This window comes from Poeciliopsis prolifica, unplaced genomic scaffold (genome assembly GCF_027474105.1).
Source record: "Poeciliopsis prolifica strain line A6 unplaced genomic scaffold, Auburn_PproV2 SCAFFOLD038, whole genome shotgun sequence".
NCBI lineage: Eukaryota > Metazoa > Chordata > Actinopteri > Cyprinodontiformes > Poeciliidae > Poeciliopsis > Poeciliopsis prolifica.
The window spans coordinates 174,116-201,104 of NW_026562413.1; the positions used below are offsets into that span (position 1 = coordinate 174,116).

Here is a 26,989-nt window from a genome sequence, read left to right on the forward strand (position 1 = left end):
TCCAAAAAGCCATTTAATAACGCTCCAGAATCTGCTGTGGATGCAAGATGTCGTGGATTTCAGCTCTTCCCAGCTTTGCAACGGCAATATAATTATAAGTTTCGTTTAAAAATGTAATGTCCACTCCTATCCAGAAGACTCGGACCCTTTGCTGGAATTGGAAGTATGCTGGTCTCATTGGATCAGAGATCAATAAATCTGCCAATTGTCCTTTGACTGGCTTCACCTAACTTCAACTGTTTTCTCAATGTTGAGTGTCATCCATACATTTGTGCTATGTCAGAGTTTTTGCTGTAAAACACCAGGGATTCACAAATGATCAGCCAATATTTTAATCATTCAATAGTAATCAATTCATCTTAACCTCTTTCACAGAACCTGCAGCATATTTTTCATGCATCGTGGTGCTTAGACATTTTTAAATGTTGTAAATGGTCAAACAACATAATAATTGATAATGTTGGCAATCCCATTCCATTTTTCTACCAGAGCATCAATAAATGTTTACATGAGTGAATAGAATGATTGTTTTCTGTATTACAGTAAATCTGCACCATTACAACTGGGATGCAGAACCATAAAGTGACAATGTAAATGCTTGTCACTCATTTTAGCAATAAGTGACAGAAGCTTGAGTCAAGGTCCATCTTTAGTGTTTAAAGCCAGTAAGAAACTCAAAATTCTGTTTTTTCGTTTCTGATCATTGAACTCACCGCAGTAAACCATCAGGTCAAGCTCCAAAACTCTTCAGGGTGGAAGTTGTAATAAAGGGAATAAGTTTAATTCTTATTATTTTCAGTGTTGATATGGTGTTTAAAAACAAAGTTGGAGGAATTGCTTAGACTATATTTTATACAACATATCCAGACGTGTCTGCAGTTCATTCTGGCTGTGAGACAGTGAGAGAGAGCAGGCAGGCTTTCAGAATTTGACAAGGAGCAAGACATTCTACTTTGGAAATATGGGTTAATGGTAAAAATACACTTTCTGTATGAAGTGAATGTGCTATTTCACAGCTTCAGTACACCTCATGTCAGCTGATAGCTGATTAACAGACGTTTTGCTGAACTGCAGTCATCTCAATCAGAAGCGTTGCATCTAAAGCACGCAGGGCAGTGTGACTCGAGGTTGAGTAACCCGCCAACAAATGCAGTGAGACACCATCTTCTTTCAACGTAAATAAAACCCTCAACAAACACACTAAAATAGAATATTCTTACTTTTTGGCTCCAAAGAGAAGAGAATTAAAATTTTCTAAAACTGAGTAAGAATTCACTGTTCTCATTTCATATACTCAGTATTAGAAATAGAAGACAGAATCACGTGAATGTGCAAAGATCAATATGAAATATCTTTAGTAAAAAAACATTCTAAAAATCATGTTAAATCCGTATAAGTGACAAAAAACACTAGCTAAAATTTACTATGCTTAAATTGAGTTAAATATAAATACTTTGATGTCCTTCTGACTGTAAGAAAATTCTCTCAGTTAAGTGGTCAAATCAAGTTGAGCAGGCTTCCAGATATTAAAAGAAATTCTTCACCAGCTTCCAATTCACAAGTCCAAAATCTATAAAAAATGTTTTTAAAAAACATTTTAAAAAAGAGAAGAAGTGTGGAACAGCTAGCCAGTTCTGATAACAGATATTAAAAATCATGCAACAAGCTCTTGAAGCACTTGTCAAATATGAACACAGGACATTCAGCAGAAAACTCTGGCAATTACATACAGACCTTTTCCACCACTTGTTTTTCACACATGCACTTCACAGTGAGAGATTTTCTGCTGCAGATGCGCTCTCACAGCATGATAAACAAGTGAGGAAGAGGAGCACATGTCTGGAAGGCTTAGGAGAAAAGGGCATAATGCAGATATATAGCATATAAAAACCTCTTTTTCTAACCTCATGATGAAAACTGTGACTGAGGCTTCCTTCAGACAGTAGTTAAATATATCCACGAGCAAAAATCCAGATTTGATTCAAATGTGAATGTGCTGCATGCTTTAAATGTTCCGCAGGGCATGCTTCTGCGTTTACGTACAGGATCACTTCCAATTCAGCTCAAAAATACTCTACTTATCCCAAAGAGAAATTGAAGGTCGTCATAACTTTTATCATCCAAGTGCCTCCAAAGAGCCGCTGTGGATGGTGACGCTGAGGGCAAGAAGGATCTCTGGTAGCAGTCAGTCTTTCAGTGAATCAGAAGAGGCCTCTCACTGAAGACTGTTGCTGTATGACAGATTGTTGGACAAAACGTCCGACCCCAGCTCTGTTTCTAAACTCCACCTCTCAGTCTCGACATATGAAGAATGAAGGAGACTGTCGAAACTTGCAACACCAGTAGTTGACAAAGACGGCTTCAGTTACACGTCTCTTTTCAGCCTCCCTAAACACCTTATATCTGCTCTTTATTCAGACAAACGTTTCCTCTTTGAACCATCACCATTGTCCAGGATTATCCCAATTCATTAATACCCAACAGCACAGCGCCCTTTTATAAATATAAAGCTGTGAAATTTTCCTTACCGGTTCCTTAATACAGCAAGACTCTTGATTCTTTTTAAACTCTCTGCAAACCAAGGAAGAGCTGAAACAGACAATGAGCAAATACCAGGACGACCTTACAGGGAAAGCAGAGCGACATTTTTAGATCAGATTCACCTCGACTGACAGCAGATCTGAACGCGACAACTCTGATTCTCAAAGACAAGTCATTCATTCCAGCTTTTTAATTTATGTTTGCCCTTAAAACATTTGTGTTTTTACCTTTCCGTGCAGATGTGGCACATCAAAAGTAAAAGTTTTACAAACCTTCAGGTTTTTTATCTCATTACTAAATAAAATAAAAATAAATCAGCTTGTGGATTATTCTCACATCCACTTGCTACCTCTGATTTCAGAATGAAAGAAGTTGGTTGGGCAGAAATTCAGTTGTTTGCTAACTTAACTTTGCTCTTACACTTCTACAAGCCATGCCACATGGCTCAGATTTATGCATTTGTATTCATCAACAAAATTATGAACTCAAAGAAAAATCTGTAATCCAGAGAGCCAAAGCACATCCTTCTCTTACAAAAAGCAGCATTACTTCTGGGAGCAGGCTCGATTCATTTGAGCGTGGAGACGTTTTCACACAATACACCTCGCTGAAACCACTAACTCAAACCTTGAAAGGATTAATAATTTAGAGCCATCTTAAGAAAACCGAACTACGCTTTTCGATGATGACATGACTTTGCAAAGGAATTACTTTCGGCAACAAAAAAAAAAAAACCCGCATTAAAAATGTGACAAAATATATTTTTCACTTTAATCAGCACAGCCAGAGACTCATCAAGCAGTCTTTCACTAAATCAGCCTTGCCTGCGCTGTTCGCACATTGTACAATATGCCTGGCATTTTTAGAGTGTCTAAATCCAATCATAATTCCACAAATTGCTGGCTTGTTTAATGTGATGCTTATCTGTGGACAAAGTGGGGGAAAAAACAAAAAAAAACAGCCAAACTAACAGCACCAATCAAGCATGTCTGAGGATGATGGCCCCTTCCAATCAGCAGATGGTTCATCATATCGCTTTCTATTCTTGCTGTCAAAGAGGTAAGAGATTCATTAGCACAACAGAATGTGGTAAAACACCAAACCTCACCATACAATCCATAGGAACAACTGACTAAATCTTGTTTCTTTGTTTAGAAAGGTCTTGAGTTTTTTATGATTTTTCGTGGTTCCAGAAGACACTGACGGCAAGGAGGAAAGTGCATCATGAAATAAACATGGGATAAAAAATAAATGTGAATGTTAGATGGTGGTCTTTAGGTTACATGTTGTGCAGGTCAGGAGAAAACTAAAAGAATAGAGAGAGATTTTTTTTTCAGATTTAGCTGAAAGCAACTACAGTAGCTTACAAAAGTTTTCTCAACCCTTGAACTTTTCCTCATTTTTTCATGTTACAATCACAAACTGATGCATTTGTGGCTTTTTGTAATAAACTACCTTCAGACTTTTTTTATTTGTCAATTGACTGAGCACATTTGTGAACTATGACCTTGAACATACAACCAAAAGCTACAACTAATTGGTGCAGTACAAAGCATGTCCAAGCTGTACAGCCTTCAGACCTAAATCTGAGATTCTGTGGCAAGTTCTGAAAAATCTCTCCATTTAATTTGATTTAGCTTGAAGAAAAAGGTGAGACTCTAGACCAGAGGTCTAAGCAATTAAGAGCTACCGTCCTGAAAAGTTCACATCGCATCAAGTTTGGTTGATGTACCATAATGACTCATTCATTTGATTCAAGTGTGTTGGACCAAAAATGCATCTAAAAGCTGATCTGAACTGGAGGTGGACAGGGATTGAATACAAATGCATGCCACACTTATCAGATTTTTGTTTGTCAAAAATGTTTGAAATCCTGCATATGCAGATATGCATAATTTGATATAAGCAATCATGATATAGCTCAGCTGTATCTCCGACTTTAACCAAAGCAGATATCAGTACAGTAACACTTTTAGGACAAAATTACAGTTTGATGCATTTTTTTGTCTTCTTAAACCACGTAGTTTGACAAAAGCAATGCTTGGGTTTTGAGGGTGAAGAGAAACACCAACAGAACAAGAACAGTTCCAAGTCTTTTCATAGCTGTAAGGGCTTTTAAACTTTTGTGTTTCAAAGACAGTCTTTGCTCTCCTGTCTGTGACAAGTTGCCAAGAAGCTGCACTGTAACTGAGGAAACGGGCGCCACTTTACAGCCTGACAACTGAAGCAAGGCAGCTACTACAGTAAAGTATGGGGTGAGGGAACAATGCCACAGGTAATATAATGTATGCATCTTCTAATGAATACTAATGGATGCAACACACAGAACCACCCATGATTAAAGAAAGGTCAGTCCTGCACATTTCCCAGCAAGTCAGACCCAGATCACCTGAACCGTGCTGAAACTTCTGGCTTCAAACCTGGGCTATAAAGTGCAATCAAGTTATCAACATAATTGAAAAGGTAAGTGTCACCCTGAACAAGACGGAGCACCTGTCCTTGAAAATTAATAAGTGAATGCCTCAGTCAAGGAGCATGGCTGAATGCCACACAATACAGGAATGAGTGACGCTGCATCCCGGCCGGTCCACACCCCACAGCCCATGTGACACAGCTACAACCAGGAATAATCCTGCATTGTGATGACAGCATCACCAGACCGGATCAGCGGGCTGTCATGTCGACAGCCTGCTGTGATTACTCGCAGCGGCTGGAGTACGGAGCTCCAAAAAGAGGCAAACAAATGAAAGTTTCAAAGGTGTTTGAATGCAACAGCTTAATTTGGATTTATTAAATGTTTAAAATTGTCATTTTACTAGTCATTTAAACATTTCAGATAACGTTTTGCAGCACATCATGATTTTAATCTTATGTGGTCAGCTTTACCCATCAGCATTAGACACAAAGTGATTGGTCTGCAGGTTAGCCAATCAAAAATAAGGATGCATTTGACAACCCATAGGGCTGATTTAAATAATTGTATGATGAAAAGTAACAAGATGTAAAATAAATTAATATTGAACTGCAATAATTTTAACATCTATTTAGTAAATTAATGACATTTAAATAATTATAGATTGATTTATTTCTGCATTTCAGTTAAATTTTCACAATTAAAAAAACTGTATTCATTAATTAGATTAAAGCACTTTTAGCATTCCACAGTCAGTTTTAAATAGTTCTGAAAATAAAAAGGTGAGTTTTCAATAGTACACCCTGTCTTTAACTGCTGGATAAGCAAAAGGATGGATGAAGTTTCCATATTTGTTTTTAAGTTGTGCATTTAACAAATTGACATTTCAAATATCTTTTGTTTTATTCATTGTGACAACTTTAATCCTCCACAGAAACTCAGCGCACACTACATCAGGTGGGTAAATCCTCCAGGAAACAAGCTCCAAATCAAATATATCGACCACCGACCCGCATATAATCCCTCGGCTAACCATTTTTAATTTCACTCGCTCTACTTTAATCAACTTTGAAGTGAATTACAAACAGTTCTGACAGAGAGCTGGTGCTTCCTCAGTCTACAACAAAGTTGTACCAGCAGCTGAACACTCCACACACCTTCCAGCGCCCTGCGGTCGTCAACCACAGTTGCACAGATGATGCAGTCCGGCCAGACTGGTTACCCAGATCATCACGATAACCGTCAAGATCCCTCATACCTGCTGCACTCCGCTTCTCTGACAATTAAAGTGATTGTGCCAAGGACATGAGACAGAAATCCCTTCACTGATCATCACTGGGGAACGAGTGTTTGAATCCAGCGGGATGTAAAACGTCTAAAAATAAGTTTAAAAACTTATCGCCGTTAAAGGAACTTATGCAAAGAGATTATTATACGTCATGTTTATGTAAAAGTAAAAAAATAAAAATAAAAATGGGTCGACTTAACCATCTTTCATTGGCACAGCGAGCACTTGCAAATCGATCTGATCTGCTAGCTTACCATGGATCAAACTCGTGGATGATGCTCTCGAACCGGATCACAGCGAAAAGTCTGGAGCTGAATCCCGCCAGGCAGGCCAGAAAAAGAATGCTGAAGGAGAGTAGAGACTGCCACCCGGCCGGTTGTGTCAGTCCGCCAGAGAGGCCTCCTTTGCCCCCTGCTCCTCCTCCACCGCCGGCGCCAGGTCGGCTGTTTCCGTGCACCGAGCTCCCAGAATTGCCGGACGCCTTGTGCTTGCCGTCGCTGACTGCGTGGTGCTCCGCCATTTCTGCGTGCGATGTCGGTCGGGTTCGTTAGAGAGCGTCCGTTCCCCCCACTTCTCCTCTGCCTCCACCGCCTCCTGACGCTCTCCCGAGTCTCCCTCCGCTTCTTAACCGCTGTAAACTCCCCTCGGCTGTCCGTGTTCAGGGTTCCTCTCTCCGGAGCCGCTCCCGGTGTGTGTTTAAACGTGTTTTCAGTTGACTACCGCAGCCGTTATGTTCCTGCCCGCATACTCCTGCGCCACAGAGACAGCGCTGCCCGTTCAATCCGCTTCACGACTGAACGCCGGTGGGAAGAGGCGGGAGGGGATACAGTGGGCGGGGCGTGCGGCAGCGCTTGTGGCCTTTCACAGATCGACAGGTAAGAGTGGGCGGGGCTTCGGGTTCATCAGCCAATTGCAAAGAAGATTTGTTTAGATTGACAGAAACGTTATCCAATAGATGAATAGATAAATCGTGGCCGGTTGTGATTGAAAAATGGGGAAAAAAACTCTTGACAGATAGAAAGGCTCCATAAACAAAGAATAAGTTGTTTGAAATACTTAATGTTGTGTTGTTAATTGATCTTCTAAATCTATTTGCTAACAAGTGTTTTCTACTAAATTAATACCAGTTTATATATTACAACGCACTGCCAATCTGAAAAACAAATCCATACCTGGATTTAAGAAATGAAATAGGAAAGAACAACCCATTGGATAATTTTGAATAATTACTCATTAATTATTACTAATTTAGTTTCTGTTTTGGAACAGTAAATTATATTTGAATTGACCTGAAACATCTTTCAGCTGGTAAGTTGTTTAACTCAAGCTGATGCCGTGAGTAACTTCTCATTTCTTAACCAACCCTGTCAGGATACACATCCTGTGGTTGTTGAAAGGATGTTGGTCTATTTCAGAACAGAATTACGTGCATGCATCAAACAGAGAAAACAAAAAGACAGCTGAATGAACTGTCTAAGAACTGGCTAAGAACAGGCTATTTATTGTCCAACTGGAAGGACACATGGGGAAAACTGCATGTTCGTGGTTGAAATGTGGCTGTGAAAAATGACTGATCAATATGAGGGATCGCTTAGACATCTCTACACATTTGCAAAATGATCTGACAGGATTGAAACTAAGCCGTTTTGCTCCCTTTGAAAGAACACTGATTTGTTTGGCCTTCCTGGGGAGAAAATTTTAAATTTAATAGGGAGCATAACGGTTAGACTTTGGAGCAATGGAAGAAGGACGTGTGGTTTAGGGATCAAATATTTACCCTGTTATCTCTGCATGAGGTGATCCACATATGATACTTAGGGTCGACACTAGGTCATAGCACTTACCTCATAGGCGTTCTTTGGGCATATGATGTCATTGAACCTAAACCTGAAGTAATCCGATTACCTGAACAGAGTGACTAACCAGGATATTGCATTGATCATTTTTCTTCCTTGTGAGAATGAGCATATTTTAAGATGACATTGCCGTGACTTATCAGATTCAATTCATGCAAGGGTTGTTTATGTTGCCTGAGACATTATTTTCACACATAAATTGGCCACCATAGAATCCAGACCATAATCTCATTCAGAATCTTCTTATTGTCTCTATAACTTTTGACCATTGTGGATTAGCATGCATAATGCATTCAAAGATAGCTTCTTATATTTTGGGGGGGAGGGTTGAGTTTTTTTTTAAAGGTAGTGGCCAGATAAGGGCTATCGATTATCTTGGGTGGCTCTCTAAAACTGAAAAACATAAAAGAATTAAAGGAGTTTTATTATACCAAGTCCATAAATATGAGGTAGGGTGTGATATTTTGAAGGTGGTGCTGTAAAGGTCAAGAAAGAAAAATAAATCTAAAAAGTCATTGTATATTACTTGACCAAAGAAGGCTGGACATTGCACAGAACCCTTTTCTATTAGAACAACAAATATTCTAGCTTACAATAAAGAAAATCCTGACCAAACTACACTCATTTTTGATGTAGTTTCTAATCAAGAGGCTTAATACAGTCCACAGAGCTCAGAACCCTCCGAATAATAGTTCCCTTGCTGTTGACATTAATAGGCAGGTGTGTGAAGATGAATCGTCTCCATGAGAGCAATATTTCTGTTGCTCGTGGATGTTCAGGAGTGAGTGGTTAGAAGGTAAGAAAGACTGATGTGTTTCATCATTCTGCATCCCACAGCAAAGACAACAACCGCACCATTCATCAATCGTTGAAAGCCGTGATTGAGCCAAGACATTTTTTTCTAACTTTTCAAATAATCGCTTCTGTATTGAAGCTCCTGGTCAGGCCTTTCTGGAAACCAGTTAAACTTACTTTAGATATAGATTGCCACCTATAGAACAACATGTCGTCATCAGTCTACGTGTTTTGCTACTTTGTTGTAAATTATTTCATTACATGAAGCTAATTTATTCCTAACATCTCTTCTTAGCTGCGATATGAGTATTTGTGCTCTGTTTTTTTGAACCTATAGCATCTTTGCTACTCCAGTAAACATTTGAAGGAAAAAGTGAGACATTCATTCACAGACTGTCACTCTCCTGTAAGATGATTCAAGTTGAACGTAGAGTGAAATTCCAGCTAAAGCATGCGAGACCAATACAATATAAGCGCAAGTCAAACACATGAATTATTTTCAAATCTCGTAAAAGTGTCTGAATCTTCTATTTATTGTCTTTCCCATGACTCTGTAGACACACATTTACACAAAATATAACTTATTCCTTCAAAGTGCTTTTTAAGAAACACATAATGTGAAATCCTGCACTGGAAATCCATCCTTCATCCCCCCAGTGGAGTATTAAAGTCACCATACATTTGGTGGTGAAAATAAATGGATAGTATCTTTACACTTATTGCAAACATTTATTTTGTACTTGTAGGGCATCATACAGTCATACAATGCTGATGCATTATGGATTTATTGAAAAAGAACAGTATGCCAACCTTCCTCCGTATAATGTGAATATCTTATTCAGAATCAGTTTCTTCCCAAACAAAATTTATTGACATGCAACAGACATCTAGATCTTGAATTTTTTTTAGCTTGAGGACACGTTGCTCCTTCGTATGAGTGCAGCTTTTAGTATACTACAGCAGTTTTCCTTCTCTTCCAAGGACATATTGGGAATATTTCATCAAAAAATGTGAAAAAATAGGATTCACATTAAATATGCAGCTGTATAAATTCAATCTCTGACCTTCAAAACTTTACTTAAAGTTGAAAATGAAGACTGATTGGTGAGCAAATAGTTTAAAAAGAATTTAGAGTAGGACTTCTGCATGAAAGCAGCTAACACGGTCTAGTTTTTTTTTTTTATCAAAATGTTGCCTTCAAAGGGTTTTTATTTTCAGGCAGAATTTGTTGAGACTGTAGTGCCTTGCAAATGTGTGCCTTCACATTTTGTCGAATTATTGCCACAATCCTCAATGTTACTTATTTTATGCGGTAAACAAAAAGCTGTGCATACATGTGAAGCAAAAAACTGAAAATAGCTTTCACGTTCAACAAGTAAAGATCTAAATAGTTTAGAATTTAGCTGTTATGATTCATCGACTCTGATACCCCTGAATAAAATCAAAAGTGCATCTGTTTGTAATAAATCCAGCTGTTCTATGAAGGTCTCAGATGTTTGGATAAATCAGTAAACAGCATCATGAAGACCAACAAACACAGCAGACCAGGACAGAGATAACGATGTGTTAGGTAACTGTTCAATATTATAAAAACTCCTGTCTTCATTTTTATTTTATTTTTTTTTACATTTTGATGTGTATAAATGAACATATAGCTAGAGTTATAGTGGTAAAGTTTAATCGAAAGAAAATTAATATATTAGAACGACCTCATCAAAGTCTGTACCTAAATTTAATTGAGAATGGAAAAACTGCAAATTTGATGTTTATAGATGCTATAGAGCCAATTTGAGTTTGTGCTGATTTGTAGAAACGAATGAACAAAAATGTCAGTTTTTATTTTAAAGCTGGTAGAGATGTTTCCCAAAACATCAGCAGCTGTAACTGCAGCAAAAGGCATTATTAAATGTGAATTTGTTATATGTTGCGTAGTAATTTAAGCTGTTACTTCTGCAATAGACAACATGTTCCAAAATTCCCATTTGTGCTGTGCTCTATCATTATGTAGAGTTCTCATTTCATCCACAAGGCCATCGTTTTCAATATGCAAATTCGATATCCATGTGAAATGATTGGATGGGAGATTGAGCCAGATTTACAAAGCAGTGGATTTACACAGCCTTCTGCAGAGACAATGAGGAGATAAGAATGAGATCAAAATAAAGATCTAGAGAGCCGAAGAGATTCCTGGGAAATAAAGGAGAGTCGCCGGGGGTGATTATGAAAACTGATGGAAGTCATCGCTGATGGGAGAATAGATGGTGTGGCAGATATAGATAAGTATTTTCAGTTCAAGAAGGGATCACAGGTTGGATCTCAGTGAAGACAAACAACATTACAGACATAAGCCTCAGCTGGAAGTACAAGACAGTCAGCAGAGAGCAAAGCATGTGTTTTACAAATACACGTAATCCACAACACACATTAACAGATGAATGCTGATGACTACGCCCCGGTGTGGCCACGCAACATGTGTTCATGCATGCACATATACGTCCCTGCATCTCTTCTCACTCATTCGTCAGAAGCCTCTTGTGCCACTAGGAGCAGCATGCTACCGTTTCAACTCTTTCTACTTCACCTGCAAATTCTGAACCTATGACCTTTGAAGCAAACACAAATGCAGACTGCGAAGATTGCTTTAGTCACTTCTATTGTCAAAAGGCCGGCCCCCCTCCTGATGAAAGCCAGCCAAAAAAGTGAGCTGTTGCCAGGCAGGGCAGCTTTGCTTTTCCTCCATCTCTGAGGCCAGACTTCAGTGTTTGTGTTTGCTTTGAATCTTTTTTTTTTCTCCCCCTAAGACAACAGATCAGATTTCCAGAGTGTTTGCTTTGCATTCTTCGACATCTGCATTTTTTAATCAAGCCAACACCAAGCCGAGCAGCGGAAAGAAAATGTTCAGAAATATTTTTTCCCTTATAATTTTGTTTGTTGTGATTGCATGTTGAAAGACCAAACAGGGAAAAAGAGATATTATGGCAGATGATGAATATTTTAATTAAAAAGAAGAAGAAAAAAAACATCTGTGTTGGCAGCAAAGGCTGAATTTACTTCTGTATTTTCTCTCAAACACAAAAAAGCTCAAAATGACTCATTAAATTCTGCGTATTATATATTATATGAGTCTCTCTGACTGCTGAGCATAGAAGCCTCTATTCTACCATTTGCATGAAGTGACCTTAGGAAACACAGACTGATCCGATCTGTAAAGAGAAATTTTGAAATAGCATTAGTTGTTCAGTCCATTGTCATGGAAAAGTTTTTGGATCTTTATAAATTCTGGTTTTCTTTTCTTTCCCACACATAAATTGTTCAGGACACCAAATAAATGTAAAATATCAGACAAAGACGACTTACTACAGAAGGCAACTTGAAAATATTATTTTATTTATTAAGGGAGATAAAAAGCTGTCTGAACCAACTTTGCTCTGTTTGAAAACACAATTTCTTAAAACACAAATTAACTAATCAATCAAATTTCGTTGGGTTCAGTTCCATAAGTATCACCCACACCTGATTACTGCCAGACCTGTGAAATAAAGAACTCACCTAAACAGAGCTTTAGTGGCATCAGGAGGCAGACTAAACAATCTCAAAAAGCAAAACTTTATGTCTCTTAATAGCTAAAAAAAAAAAAAATAATTAAGGTTTAAGGAAGCTTTGTGGACTGATCTGGTCAAAGTCCAGACTTAAATTCAATTTAGTTACTGAAAAATTACCTTAAAGAGGCTGTAAAGAACAGTAGGCTAAAGTTTCTCCACAGTCATGTGAAAACTCATTGGCATTCATGGCATTATGTTCAAAAGAAGATGTTAATGGTAAAGAGGGCAAAACCAGTTATGTTTGCAGAGCCTTTATATTTCTGATGGGGGAAGTTGGTTTGGATATATTTTTTCTAACATAAATTATTCATTTCAAAACAAAATTTTTAACTGCTAAGGCTGTTTCAGCCTGTTGTTGTTTTCCAGAAATGGTAAAAAAAGAGCAAAAAACAGGAAAAATAAACTGTAAGGAAGCGCATCTTTTCTCAGACTGCTGTGTATTAACATTGAAAGCTGCTTTATACTCTTTATTTCCATATATGGACATCCAAGAAAGCCAAATGCTTCTAATTATTGTGCATCCCCCCTTTAACACACCAGTGCTTGTCTAATTCAACCAAAATGTTTGCTATGAGATGGGTCTGTTGTGATGGTTAAAAGGTTTTTAAAAGCATTGACTGCAAGCTGAGAGATGCCTGTGAGTCAAAATCCCTGGCAAACCTCTGCAAAGCTAGCAAAGCTGAAAACATTTCAAAAAGGAGAATACATCTATGTTTCATCCTTTTTGTATTCACAGCTCTTCCCTCTGAGGGTCATTCTCAGGAATCACTGCAAGGCAGAAGAACAAGTTGATTGATTTCCAATCTAACTCCAACTGGGCCAAACACAGTCAGACACCTATCTAGCTCTCAGTTCATCAGTCATACGTTTTCCAAAGCCTGTGTACATATATTTATTTTATTTCTTTAAGTTTATTTGATAGGGACAGACACACATTGACATAGACAAACTGCACCAAATAGCAGTCCCATGTTTGCATCACAATGGAATAGCAACAGCTAATTCGCTAATTGTTCCTCGATGGGCTTTTAAAGAGTACGTTTAAAAATTTAAGTGATAAAATTTAAAATAGCACAACATAATGTTGATATAACATCGCGGGTTTGTTTCTATGCTATTATCAGTGGGGTTTGTTGAGGATTTCCTCAATTTATCTGGCTTTTGTTGTTCTTGCTTGGAATCAGAGGCCGATTCCTCAGTTGGTGTTTTTAAATGTGAACAAAATAAAGTGTCATTTTGAATAATTAAATTAGTGATACATATATATAGTTTAAAATCTGCCCATGTTCATGCAACATGGCTAATCTATGACTATATGTCTGAGATGTGGTGGAAATTTCCATCAAACTACTTGTTTTGTTTTTGCGTAATTTACATATGATAAAACAGTATGTTAAGATTTAAATCTGCCATGCACAATGCAAAACTTGATAACATATTTCTCAAATATTCCAACATCCACTACTCATGACCCAAGCCTTGAACGTCTTGCTCTGTTTTTTGCTCCCAGGGCAAAGAGAAACCCAATATTCACTGTGCATCAATCCGTATGCAACAGAAACCAATGAAGCCTCTATTATGTATGTAGTGGAAACAACAGAATGCACTTTATGGTCCATAAATCAATAATACTTTGTATGCAATCTAACCAAGTAAATCCCCATTGAGATCCAGATCTCATTTGCAATATATCATCAATAAACAGAGCATAACTTTCACAAAAGCTAAGATAGAGCTTTGCAGAAAAACGTGAGATTTCTCACAATTTTACTGAGCGACTTTGTACTTTACGAGTTAGATCCCGAAGCTCACTGCGACGAAACATTTTTCTCTCCAATTTTGGGACTGCTGCGTTTGTAGTAGAAGGTCATATTTAAACTGAGAGGAGAGGACAACTATGATCCAATGTCAAACAAGTGCGTTCTTCTCTTTGCTGCTATTTCCAACCTTCAACTTACTGTCATTTCCATCCAAACAGAGAAAACCTTCTGTTGAAATGCATGCAATGGAATAAAGACAAGCTCTTTTTTAAAAAGCGGTAGGCATTGAAAGCGTATTTGTGGTGGAAGGTATTCAGTAAATAATTTTGTGTATTAATGAGAACCCTGTTTGTTTACTGCCAGTGAGGATGGTCACTGTTTGCTAATCATCCTAACAGCTTGTGGAGAGAAGCTGTTTAACATCCTGGTGGACCTGCAGCAGATGCTCTTCTACCTTCTCCCACAAGGCATGAGGCAGAACAAGCTGTGAGAAGGACGGTGTCAGTCTGAAATGATGGCTGTGGCTCTGAAGAACTGGTTAAAATTGTTCTCAGGAAGGGTAGAAGAGCACCTGTGATTTTGCTGATCATTTATGCCAAACCGTTGAAGCTTTTAGTCATCAGAAGCTTGCTGACTTTCAAAGTTACTTTCAAAGTTACTCAGTTTTCACATCAGTGGTGCCCTGGCAACATCCCTCATCTTCTGCCAACCAATTAAAGTGCAAGAAAATTATCTGAGATTCTTTGGGGGAATAAAATCTGTTGCAGAAAGCAGCAAATGCTTAATCGACATGAAAGGTTGACTGAATATGCTTAGGATGCCAAAAAAAAAAAAAAAGTTTTCTGCTCCTTCACCTTCAAACTCACCATTGTCACATTTTTTTTTTTTGTCACCTGGTTCTTTTCTTGGTCTGTCCATTTAGGACCACAGTGGACTCATTTTCTAGCAATGATGTTCTCTGTCACAAAGTTCAGATTACATCTAATTGATTTCTTCAACTTGGGACTGAGTTAATTATATTCTGAAGGCTTCCATTGGCCCCAAATCTCAAACCAATACGGGACCATTGGAATTTCGTGGAACAAGATTCACATGTGAGGTCAACAAATGAGCAGCATGATGATTTAATGCCAAACTCTCAGAGGAACTTTTCCAATATCTTTGACAAAATCCAAAGGAACTTAAGGCAGTTCCAAAAACAAAATGGGATTCATTCTAATAACTAATAAAATAGCAGTTGAATGCATATTTGAATTATGCTACGGACTTCATACTGTTACCTTATGAGTGTCTGTATTCAGGGCCTGAACTCCTCCCAAGCACTGCAGCTCTTGACATTATGTTTGCCAATTTATTGTTTTCTCATTAACTTTGCATTGCACCTCACTAACCACCATCATCCACACATGCAACCCAAGGGGAACTTCATCATATTATTTCAAAAAGCACTATATAAGAAGATATCCCCTCATTTTGGGTGCTGAAGGCTTGAAATTTTTCTCTCACTGAGTTCTGCGGCGATCCAGTTTAAGAGGATGATTAGCCCAGGGAATGCCACTGCACTCACTGATCTGCCAAACAGTCATTAGCAGAAATTAGAGCTCTTGAAGAAAACTGTAAGAATCCCAAAGCATCCAAGTGTTATGAACTATTTATTTACTTGTCGTCAACAGAGCCATGTACAAGCAGCGTGTTTAAATGCTCTCTAAAATCTCAGTCTACGACGTTCAGCTTCAAAGAGGTTTTGGTGAGATCTTCAGTAATTAGGAAGCATAATGAAGAGGAAGCATAACGACTCGAGATAAAGTCAACCTGATGATGGAGAGCTTCTCACCAAGTAGGCCGGGTTCCCTGTTCAGGCTCATCAGATATACGACATTTCACACCGAGCACGCCTCATTTGTCTAACAGCCGGTCCGGCTCGCAGAGACAGTTACATTTACTAGACCTGAATCCGGCTCAGTTCCTCTTTACATATTTGCCGGATACTCCACAACTCTGCTCGGCGTGTAAATCTTGGCTTTGATGGAGGGTGTGCTGGCAAACGTTCAGACGTTTCTGTTCCTGTGATGTGACAGAACTGTTAATCTCTATCCACAGTGATCATCTACGGCACTGCATTATTCGGGTATTCATATGCAAAATGCACAGTCGAGACACCAGACTACATCTTTAAAGTAATTTGTTTGTTGTGATGGAATATGAGATAGCACAATAAGTCTCTGTATTTTGGTACATAATGAAGCGTGATCTATCATCTCGCAGATCACAGAACTTCTGCTCATTTTGTATCAGACTTGAGAAGCTTTTGCATACATTAGATTCCTCTGTCATTTTTCAAAGCGCAAAGGAAGTAATTTCTTCCTCAAAGAATGTGAGCCGCAGAGATGACGCTCAATTAATAATATCTTTTTATACTTTTCATGATTACGAGAAAACCTTAATCTAGCAGACAGCCAGAGAAGCTTTGATAAAAGCCTCGTCAGTGGACTCATTTCCGGGCCTGAAAATGTCTCTGTTTACAATTCTCTTGTAGGACAACTACAAAGTCAATCTTTTACATTTCCAACCAAACTTTGAGGATCTTACAAAGGTATTGATGTCCCTATAACATTATCACATTCAGTTTTCTAACAATAACAAGACATGGAATTTGACTAGGCCATTCTGACATGTGGATATGCTTCAATCTGATCCATTTGTCATCGGATCAGATGACAAATGGGTCTCCTAGATTCTCCCATCTAAGCTCTGGATCTCTCCAGCTCCTCCAGAGTTACCACAAGATTAATGCTTTCTTCTTTTTACTAATGCTCTCTTTGCTCAGCCCAATAGGAGTGGCCTGAAGCTGGGCTCAACTCCACAATCTACATTAAGTAAAATGTAAAACGTACCACCTATTTTAAAAAAAAAAAAAAAAAAAAAGGCATAGAAAAAAAAAAAAGGCATAGAAGAAAACTTCACAAATCTGAATATTTAATTTTAGCATAATGAGCTCCTGGAGACCAACGCTCAAAAACGCGTGGGCAGGGAAATTGATCGAAAACTTTTTGACTTCCCCCTGACCTGTTGACACTGCAGAAAACCCCGAAGGCATTGCCTCAAATCCTGTCGGCACGCTGTGCAAAAGGTACATAAGAGCTCCAGCTGACAGAGCAAGAAAAATAGATAGAGATGGATAAGAAAAACATAAGTCGGTGAAAAGCCTGAACTGTCTGCAGGCAGAATGTCAATCATTCGAGAAGCTAATTCTCATTTCTGTCTTTTCAGAGTAACGGCTGCTTTGTTACTATTTCTCTGACTCCTGCGAGATGCGAGAACGCTTTCTGCAGTACCAACCTCCTCTGAGGCATTTGCGGTTCAGATATGAGAATCCTTATTTGTTCTGAAAATTGGTGAAAATTTCTGGAACACTGAATAACCAACAGGAATTTTCTCAGTTCACAGGATTTTCTTCGATATCACTTTGATAACTGACAAAAACCTCTGAGGCAGAATTAAAGAGCAACTGAAGCAGAGCATGAGCTTTTCAATTATTTCTGTATGTTTTGGATAAACATGTCTATGAAACTTCAACTTGAAATCTACATTAAGTAAAATGTAAAACGTACCACCTATTTTAAAAAACATATTAGATGGAAAATGGCACAAAATATTTTTTTTCCTACTTTTTTTTGTCAGTTTAAATAAAAGATCATTTCAGGTTTTGCTTGATCAATACTTTCTCTTCTCTAAGTTGAGACAGGATGTTTTTACAGATAATTAGCATTGCTTCATGTTTTAACATCACACTGAAAGGCTTTCGAAATATTTCTATACTTTTTTACGTGAAATGAGATAAATTTCAGCATCTCAAGAGGTTTTTTTTTCCTCCTCTGACATTTTTCTCTGGTGTTGTGCTTAGATATAGACTTGACAAGTCTTGACTGCAGGCAGGTCAGCGTATTACCCAGGATTTTTCTTACTTTGAGATGTCCTGTACACAAACTGCAGAACATCAGATCCCATCAGGTTTGGTTCAGGGGCTCTTAATCCCTGTCCTAAAAAAAGACTCAAAACCCAAATTCTGTAGTTCACCTCAAGTTTTGGATTCTCTTACCCTTGCCTACTGCTTGTAACTGGGTCTATATTAATAGTTGCATATTTTGCTTGTACCTGACTATTCTTGTGTTCCTCAGAGTAACAGCTGCTTTGTTACTATAGCAGTTGAAATAGTAATAAAGCAGCTGGAGGTTTGGTCCTCCAGCTCTGCCTTACTTTCCTCTTTTGTTCTGTGTCCTTCAGGGCTATTATAAATATTAAGTTATTCATTTCCTCTTTTCTTTTGTAATTTGTTCCACTGGGAAGAGATCAAGCTGGAGGACTGAAGCACGTGCTATGTGCTAATGCTAATATCTCACAATTGTCAGGTTAAATGAACAGAAAGTCATTGAGAAACAGTGACCATAAATAAAAAGTTGTCTCTGCTAAGGTCAGAGATCACCGTCTTAACACAGAGGCCATAGCCATTATTTTTTCACACAGGCCCAGATTGGTTTTGAGAGATTTTTACCTTTAAAAAATATGAGGTCATTTGAAAACTGAATTTCACAAGCAAAAAAAATCTGTCAGATGACATATGTTATACCATCATTTCCTTTGGATTGCAGATTTTGTACCTGTTACCTGCACATGGAGTCCACAATGGATATTCCTCAGTATGTTCTGTTGAATGAGAAAATCGAGCTGCTTCTACATAATTTTACTAAGATAAAACTAGAATGGTCTGAATGGCAGCACATATGCAGGCTGTAATTTTGATCCACATTAACAGTCCTGACTGTCCCTCTTAAACACTAATTCAAATGATGAGCCAAATGTTCTCATCCTTTTAAATCTCAGAGCATTTAGCTTCTTTCATTTCCCCAAAATTATTTAACATCTTCATCATTTACTCTCCTTTTTAGTTTTTTGCTTCAGTCGACCTTAAATCTAGTCCAGATGGCACCATTGATTACTCTGTTTTTATCTCACTGTTTAAACTATTGTACATATTTGGGAGTGAACTACATTCCTACAATGGTAGTTATTAGAAGATTTCCTTTGCCTTTGGTTTGATTTTCATGGAGTCTTTTCTTATACTTAACTCTGTTCTGCCTAAGAGTCTGTAGATTACACAGAATCAATGTTTCCATTTTCCCTCATTGAGCTTTTCAAGAACTCTGCAAATATTTGAATAACTCTCCCAAATTATTTGCTATATTACAGCAAGTAATGACCAACCATGACCCAAACTCCTGGCTAATTATTTTAGTTATGTTTCACATGATGTGTTAAGTGTCACCCCTACAATTTTTCACATTATTATTCTTCTAATTTTAACAAATTTAGCATTTTCTATTCTTCTTTTTAGCACATTGTGCAAATAATTTACTTCACAAACCTGCTCAGATCTATTTTTTTATTTAGCCAGAATGTCCTCTTTAAATGCTGTTCAATACCAAGTGACTTCAGATTTAGAAGTGTGCATCTCTCTGCTCAGTCTGAGCCCGATCGATTTTTCTCCTGGTTGCCCTCGATCGGCCATCTGACAGAGCTCTATTCACACCTCTCATATAAAGTTAAACTAAGCTGGCCTTTCTCAGTGGCAACTGAAGAGAAGGGATGTGAAAAGAGGAAGTGAAAAAAGATACGTTAAGTAAAAGAAGGGACTCAGAGCCCTCTGATGGATTTCTGTGACCTGTTTACCTCAAATGTCGGAATTTGGATCTGGGAATCAAGTCACATGTGAAGCAACTGTGCTGCTGCAGCAAGCAAAATGAGAAACAAAAAAACACTTTTAGACATTGATAAGGTTAGAAACTTTTCATGATGAAAACTTAGAATGCATTTTTTTGCATGATGTGCACAATAACCACTTTTTTGGATAACCAAATAAGTGTTTATTGAAGTCAGACGTATAAAACCCTCTGACTTTCGAGGTTAGAAGTCACACAGCATAATGGTGGAAGCGTTAAGCAACATAACAAGGATGTTATAATGCAAGTCGCACTGCGCACACTGCAGGTCCATAAAGAAAATGGTCTGGAAAGAGACAATAGAAATTCGATTTGGCTTAGAAATGGAAACATTGGGTTTTTTGTGAAGTTTCAACCTGAGTCATTTTTTTTTACTGAGCAAGAAGAACCAACCAGTTTAAAGGATCTCCACCAATTCTGGCAAGAAACTAATATCACCAGAAACCTCTTGATGATGACAGTATCTCTGTGGTAGTGAACTTAAAAGAGACATTTAACCAAATATTAGAGATGGCGAGTTTGTATTTTAACTTTTTTTCTTATTTTTTTTTTTTAAATCTTGTGTGTTAAAAAAAAAAAGAAGACAGGTTAATTGAATTTGTTCATTTTATGTTATTTTCTCTCTGGAAAAAGTATAAATTCAAAGAAATTATTATTAGTCTCAAATGAATGACATTGATCCCCATAGTAAATGTATCTAACCTTCTCATTGCATGTTTGTCTTTTCTCAACCCAAAGCCACTGAAATGCATCATCTTTATCTATAATAGTGATATGAATGGATCTAAATAAGTCCTAAACCTTCATCACTTTCATCAAAAAAGCATCCAGGAGATCACGCTGGCTCTGACTTTATTTTCAGCTCAAATAAAAAATTTATACATATATATATATATATATATATATATATATATATATATATATATATATATATATATATATATATATATATATATATATATATATATATATATATATATATATATATATATATATATATATATATGTATAAATTTCCTCCAATGGTAGTTATTAGAAGATTTCCTTTGCCTTTGGTTTGATTGGAATATGTATTCCAGCTTTTGTTGAAGAAAATTGGAAAATAAACTGTGCATGCTGTGAGAAACAACCACCACAACAATGAGAAACACCTTCACATCCAACATAATGTCATTTGTGACACAGCTGTGTTTGTCCTTCAGATGCTGTTCTATTTTCCATTACGCACTCTTAGGAGCTTAGAGCTGTGAGTGTAATGACTCAATAGTTCATTCAGGCATAAAAGAAATTAAAGTTAGATCTGAACTATCAAGCCCATTGCGGTGAAACAGAACTATCTAAGAGGACAGCGGGGGTAATGGCTCCTGATGCTCCGGCAGCCTCATCTCTTCATCTCTCCATCTCTTCACCTGCTGCTCTTATCTTGGCAGGCACATCATCCCTCTGGACAATTGCGGTGTACAATTTGCAGCTCAAAACCTGAAATTTTTCTCAAGAATTTCAGCTCCTGCTGCTGCCGCGATTGATGGCAATCTCAAAGTTGCACGCCCTGAAAAGAGGGAAAAGAAAAACGCTAAACCTGCGCGGTGATGTGTCAAGTGAGTTTCCAAATCATACGCAGCAGAGTGGAAACCGATCTGTGAAGCACCCAGGTGCTGCTGGTGGTGCTGGTGGAGGCAGATGGAGGGAGGGGAAGAGGGCGGGGTTCCTGATGTGAACCGGACCAAGAATACTGAGTGATCATCTCACATTGGAGCAAGACGCGATTTGTCTTCCTTGTCACCTCCTTACTAGAGCCTAAAACATACTTCATAGGTTTCATCAAGCGACGCACTCCCCCAGCAGCTTTGATTGATGCACAAGGCCTCGCCATGGCATCCTGCAAGCTGGCAGGATGAGCGACTTTGGCAGAAGCTCATCTCCTTCTGGATTATCAGGACCACCTAATGGCTGTGTCGGCGTTTGCCTCTTCGGGAGAGCAGAGGCGGCTTTTGGCCAACCGCTCGCCAGCCGATGCTGCCGCCCACTCCAAGGGTTAAACGGGTCTGGCAGAGAGAAACTGATAAGGGTCCATACAGCTCAACAGGTGTGGAGTCTGAGCAACATTAAGCCGAACATACCTAAAGCTTAGAATTTTAAATAAACAGCAACAAAGTCGATCATTTTCAAGTGCATCTCAATAAAAGAGATTGTAAAAAAAATAAATCACTTCACTGCAAAAACACCAAATCTTAAAGTAGCTGTGATCTAGTTTCTGGTGCAAATATCTCAGTACACTTGAAATGAGAAAACGAACTTACAAGTAACGTTTCAGCAAGATATAGGAGCTATTAATACACCCACAATTCCTTATATGTTATGGAGGAAATAATATGCCAGTAGATCTAATTTTAAATCAGTCAAGACAAGCTCATATTTTGCTTAAAGGTTATGTGTATGTTCATTATATTTCAGCTGCACTAAGATATGTGGTCTATAAACTAGACCAAAAAAACTTGGTGAGATTTTGTGTTTTTGCTGTGTGTAACAGAGGTTCATTACACACACTTACATGTTCAAAGTGTCTGGTTCTGTTAGATTTTTTGGAAGTTTAAAGATCAACAAAAGGAAAAATATGCCCATATTCAGCCTCTGTGAATGCAGTCAGTGCTTAGCTGACGCATCTTTTGTTTATGTTTTCCATCCATGCAGTGTGGCATGGAGGTAGTGAACCCCTGGTTCTTATGAGGTGTTAGAGAAGCTCAGGTTCCTTTTAGAGCAGCGTTCAGTGTCTGCATTGTTTGGTTCAGATCAGGCCGTTTTCTGCCCAATCAAATGCAGAAACATGATGGTTATTAAAGCAGCTTTTAGCAGGCTGGTGTCTAAAAGAGAACAGTTAGCCAAGAGTCAGAAGCGTAAAGTATTGTTACTTTTCCCCCTGATATTTGAGTTGATAAGATAAGGACAGTGAAACACCATCAAATGATGTGACTCACTAAATAACCACAGAGGGTGGAAACTTCACACCTAACGCACTCTCAGTCTTGATTTTTATGAAATACAAACTTTATTCTCATGTGAAAAGAAGACTTCAGACCACTGAGTAACAGTCTGTTCCTTTTCCTCTTTAGCCCAGGTAAGAGGCTTTCTGACGTCTTCTAATCTGGAATAGTTTCACGTGAGAACAGTGACACTGGCAGCTTAGGACCCAGATATGCCTGCATGTGGTGATTGTTCTTAAGGCACCGACTCCAGCTGCAGCACTTTCTGTTTCAAAGCCTCTCAAAATCTTCATAATCCTCTCAAGGCCACTTTTCCTTCCACTAAACCTTTCAGTACACCTGGGTACAGATTTTGCTTTTTTAGCAAAGACGCTTTATTGGTCAGTCTGCTGGACACTCACTGACCACAGATTCACAGTGAAGTCAGCAACCTGAGCCACAACCTGATATCCCTGTATTATTAATACTTTTTAACTGGCCTCATGCAGCATCCATTCAGCGTGTTTGAAGACGCTGAATGTTTTCTCCATTTGCCCAAAGCCACAATTATTGACAGCAACATAAACCATTAAAGAAAGATATCACTCTGTGTGTCGTGTGTTTGATGAAACACTAATATAAAGAGATGGGTTAGTAGTTGTGGCCAGTGAAATCTCGGTGTTCTCAGCTTCAGCTGGCTGACTGAGGCGCCACTTGCCACACAGTTTGTCTGCAGCGTCCAGTAGAACCACTTCGCCCTCTTCTGGTTAGAACGCTAACTACAGGCAGATTCAGACGCGTCTGATTTCTCAGAGGCCTCAATTAACGCAACATCACAGGCAAACATTTCCACTGATTGACAATGCGTTGCTTTTTTTTTTTAATGATCGCAAAATTGGTCAGATTTCTGTGAATTATGCAGGAATGTTGACGGAAACAGAGAATTTATTTCGTAATCTATCCAGACAGTCGACATACACTGTTACCAAACTGCAGCTAAGAATATACTCTTCTCTTTTAAGTCGGTGTAAAGTAAGTTTTCCACAGGGCACCTGGAGGCTTTCTCTGTCATCTCCATCTCCCCAGCGAGCGCCTCTCTGCCGTTTGAAAACTTATTTGATGCTGAAGAATTATAAGAAATACTCTCATTGACTCTCCTATGGTAATCTGCTTATAATGCAGAGATTATACACCATCCATCATCATCTTGCATACAAAAACCTCAGCAGGATCTGTAGTGTATATTTGGTGCAGCCCACGCAATGAATGCCTGTGGCACAGTTTATGTAAATAGAGCATTTGAACTGTGGGAAGGGGCAATCAAAGAAACTCCCTGTGAGACAGAAACTCAGCTCACTGAAGCATGGAAAAAAAATTTAAAAAAGAGAGAAAACTTTCCAACTGCTCCCAAGTGCATTTTTTCCGTCGTTGGTGGATTTTTCAATCTGCAAGAATGACGCCTTCATTCAGATGCTTTGTATCAGACAAAGATACAACAGAATGAGGCTTGGAAAATAAAGCTTTGAAAAGAAACAGAAGGAGGTGTTCAGTGATGTACAAATCTTGAGCAATAAATTTCTAAGCTGCCAAGCGTTTCTATGATCTCTTAAAATGGTCTAAGTGAAAAGTTCTTCAGGCCTTCAAAGATTGTTCTGGTCTTCATTTCCTTTTTAACCCATGATTGCTGGCGGAGGAAAATGACAGATTTTTTCAATAACTCTGGCCAACAAATTATTTGAGGGTTAAAAAAAACACAAAATCAAATAAAAATGTTAATTTTTCAGTTAGAAAGCTAAAAATGTGACATAGATGTCACAACTGCCAGGCTTTCTTTTACACATTCATTGAATGTTTTCCTATTTTTTCCCTTGTCCTGCAGCGTGAAAACTGTCTGATTGTTCAGGTAAAACCCAATAGTTTCACCTTCACAAGTGGAACATTATGGCTTTCACTACGAGGGTCCAGGTGAGCTTCATTAGTAATTGATTTGAGTCTGTTTTAAAAGGAACAGACATCAAGATGGAAAATAAATGGAAATGAAAATGTAGAATGGCGTGGGAAAAGGTTTATAAGAGAAAAAACAAAATAAATAAGAGAAGGAGATAGAAAGAACAATAGAGAAAATACAAGACAGCACCCAAGAAGTCTTTATCTATACCTGGAGAGAACAGAGAATCAAGAAATAGCAATGAACAACATATGCATATGTATGCAACAACAGCATCACAAAAAAGTAGACAGTGAGTTAATATAACATGTAGTGGTAACTGCAGCCCAACATAAAGTTTTATTAGTTACTTCAGTGTAAACACTTGTTTTTCTATTTTCTTAAGCATATGAATGGAAAAATGGGTCAATTTTCTGAGATTGCTTTCTCTTTAACACAAAAACCCAGTAAACGAGATCAGATCCTATATTTATCACATTGCCCCTGGTGGAGGATCCATGTACTACAGGTGTCGAGTGATACTGTTATGCAAATATCCAAGATGAAGTCCATGAAAATAAAAATAGCAGCCAGAGAATCATATGCATCTTGAGAATGTAATAAAAAAAAGAGCCTGATTATATTTCATAACAAACCACAGATGAATATCAAATTTGAATAAAGGCATTTGTATAGATGAAGTTTAAATACATTAGATATTACCATTACAGTTTTTAAATTTTGGTTTTTAATGATGTTGGTTTGGTTTTTTAAACTAAGTCAAGAAATCAAGAAATCTTCTAGAAACAACTTGAAACTGATCCATAAAATATCCAGTGGTGGCTGGTTGGTTATGTTTGAATGGTGTGCTAACAGATGTAAAGTAACATGTTCCAGATTGGATTCCAACAACAGAAGGATCCAATTAGAAATAGAAAAAACCCTGCTTTAAAACATTATGTCCATTTTAAGCACAAAAACAACACTAAACCACCATTGTCCTTCAATAACGTTAAACTTTTAGCAGATTTTTTCCCCCAATCAAATAGCTTCTTTCAATGCTGCATCACATTCCTGGACACAATTACTAATCACACTGATAAAAACAAATCAAACCAGATGGTATTAGAACGCTGAATATACCAAGCTGCGTATCTAATTTTCCTGTTTTTCTATAATTTGTATTTAATCATGTATTTTTGCTGATTGACTTAATTCCAAAAATATTGCACATTTCCATAATAAAAGTATCCACTTTGTTATTATTTGGAGTACTCAACAAACATTCTTTGAAACAATCTGTTTCTTTGAACAGAACCTTTCATAGCCATACCAAGGAGTGAAAAGCTCATGTAGTAATCAGTTTCTCCACCAGAGGGCATAAAACCAGTTTATGGATAATGCATCAGATTTCTGAGGAATGTACAACCCAGATCTCAGATGTGGATCTAAATGATACGTTGGTGCTACACAGTTAAGCGACAAAGAAACATAAAATATTATATATAAAGTCCAAAGAAAAACATGGAAAGGAGAACTATTGATTCATCTTAAGACTAGACAACTTGTCTCTCGCCAAGGAAAGCTTGCAGACATTAAAGGTGCATTCAAATCTAAATGACCTTCAGACATTCAATCAGACAGAAACCATCTCAGCTGTCCTCTGGCTCTGCGCTCTAAGCTGAAGTTCTCCGGTCAGTTTACGCAGAATGCTAAAAGCAATACAGGCGAAGTTCTGGGATGCAGTAAGTGAATTAATTAAAAGCCTACAGATTCTTGCAGACGGACAACCTGGAGAAACCGTGAAGCAGTGGCTCAGTTGCGTTGGCAGGAAGCCAGAGGCAGCTGAAGTCAGATATATGGGCCGAGGATCAGAAGGGCTGTCAAATGCTGCAGAGGCCATCCGAGCAAATACTGAGCGGACCTGCTGAAGCCCTTATCTCATCACTGGCTCTTTCAGCCAACTGTCAGTGTAAAAACACACAGACTGTCTGTCCATCATCACAGGAACTGATACTTCAAAAGCTGCTTGAGTTTTGTTATATATGTGCTAACAGTCACAACCTCAAG

The 26,989-nt window shown here is 38.1% G+C and overlaps 1 protein-coding gene across 1 annotated transcript in view; it reads right to left on the bottom strand.

The window, feature by feature from the left end:
* Positions 1–7,040, bottom strand: part of LOC129374990 (dolichyl-diphosphooligosaccharide--protein glycosyltransferase subunit STT3B) — a 90,473-nt gene extending 83,433 nt beyond the window's left edge. The window contains exon 1 of the mRNA XM_055053726.1: positions 6,497–7,040. Within this exon, the coding sequence (XP_054909701.1) occupies positions 6,497–6,762 (266 nt within the window). The 5' untranslated portion in view covers positions 6,763–7,040. The remainder of the gene's footprint in view (positions 1–6,496) is intronic.
* Between the last annotated feature and the right edge of the window lie 19,949 nt (positions 7,041–26,989).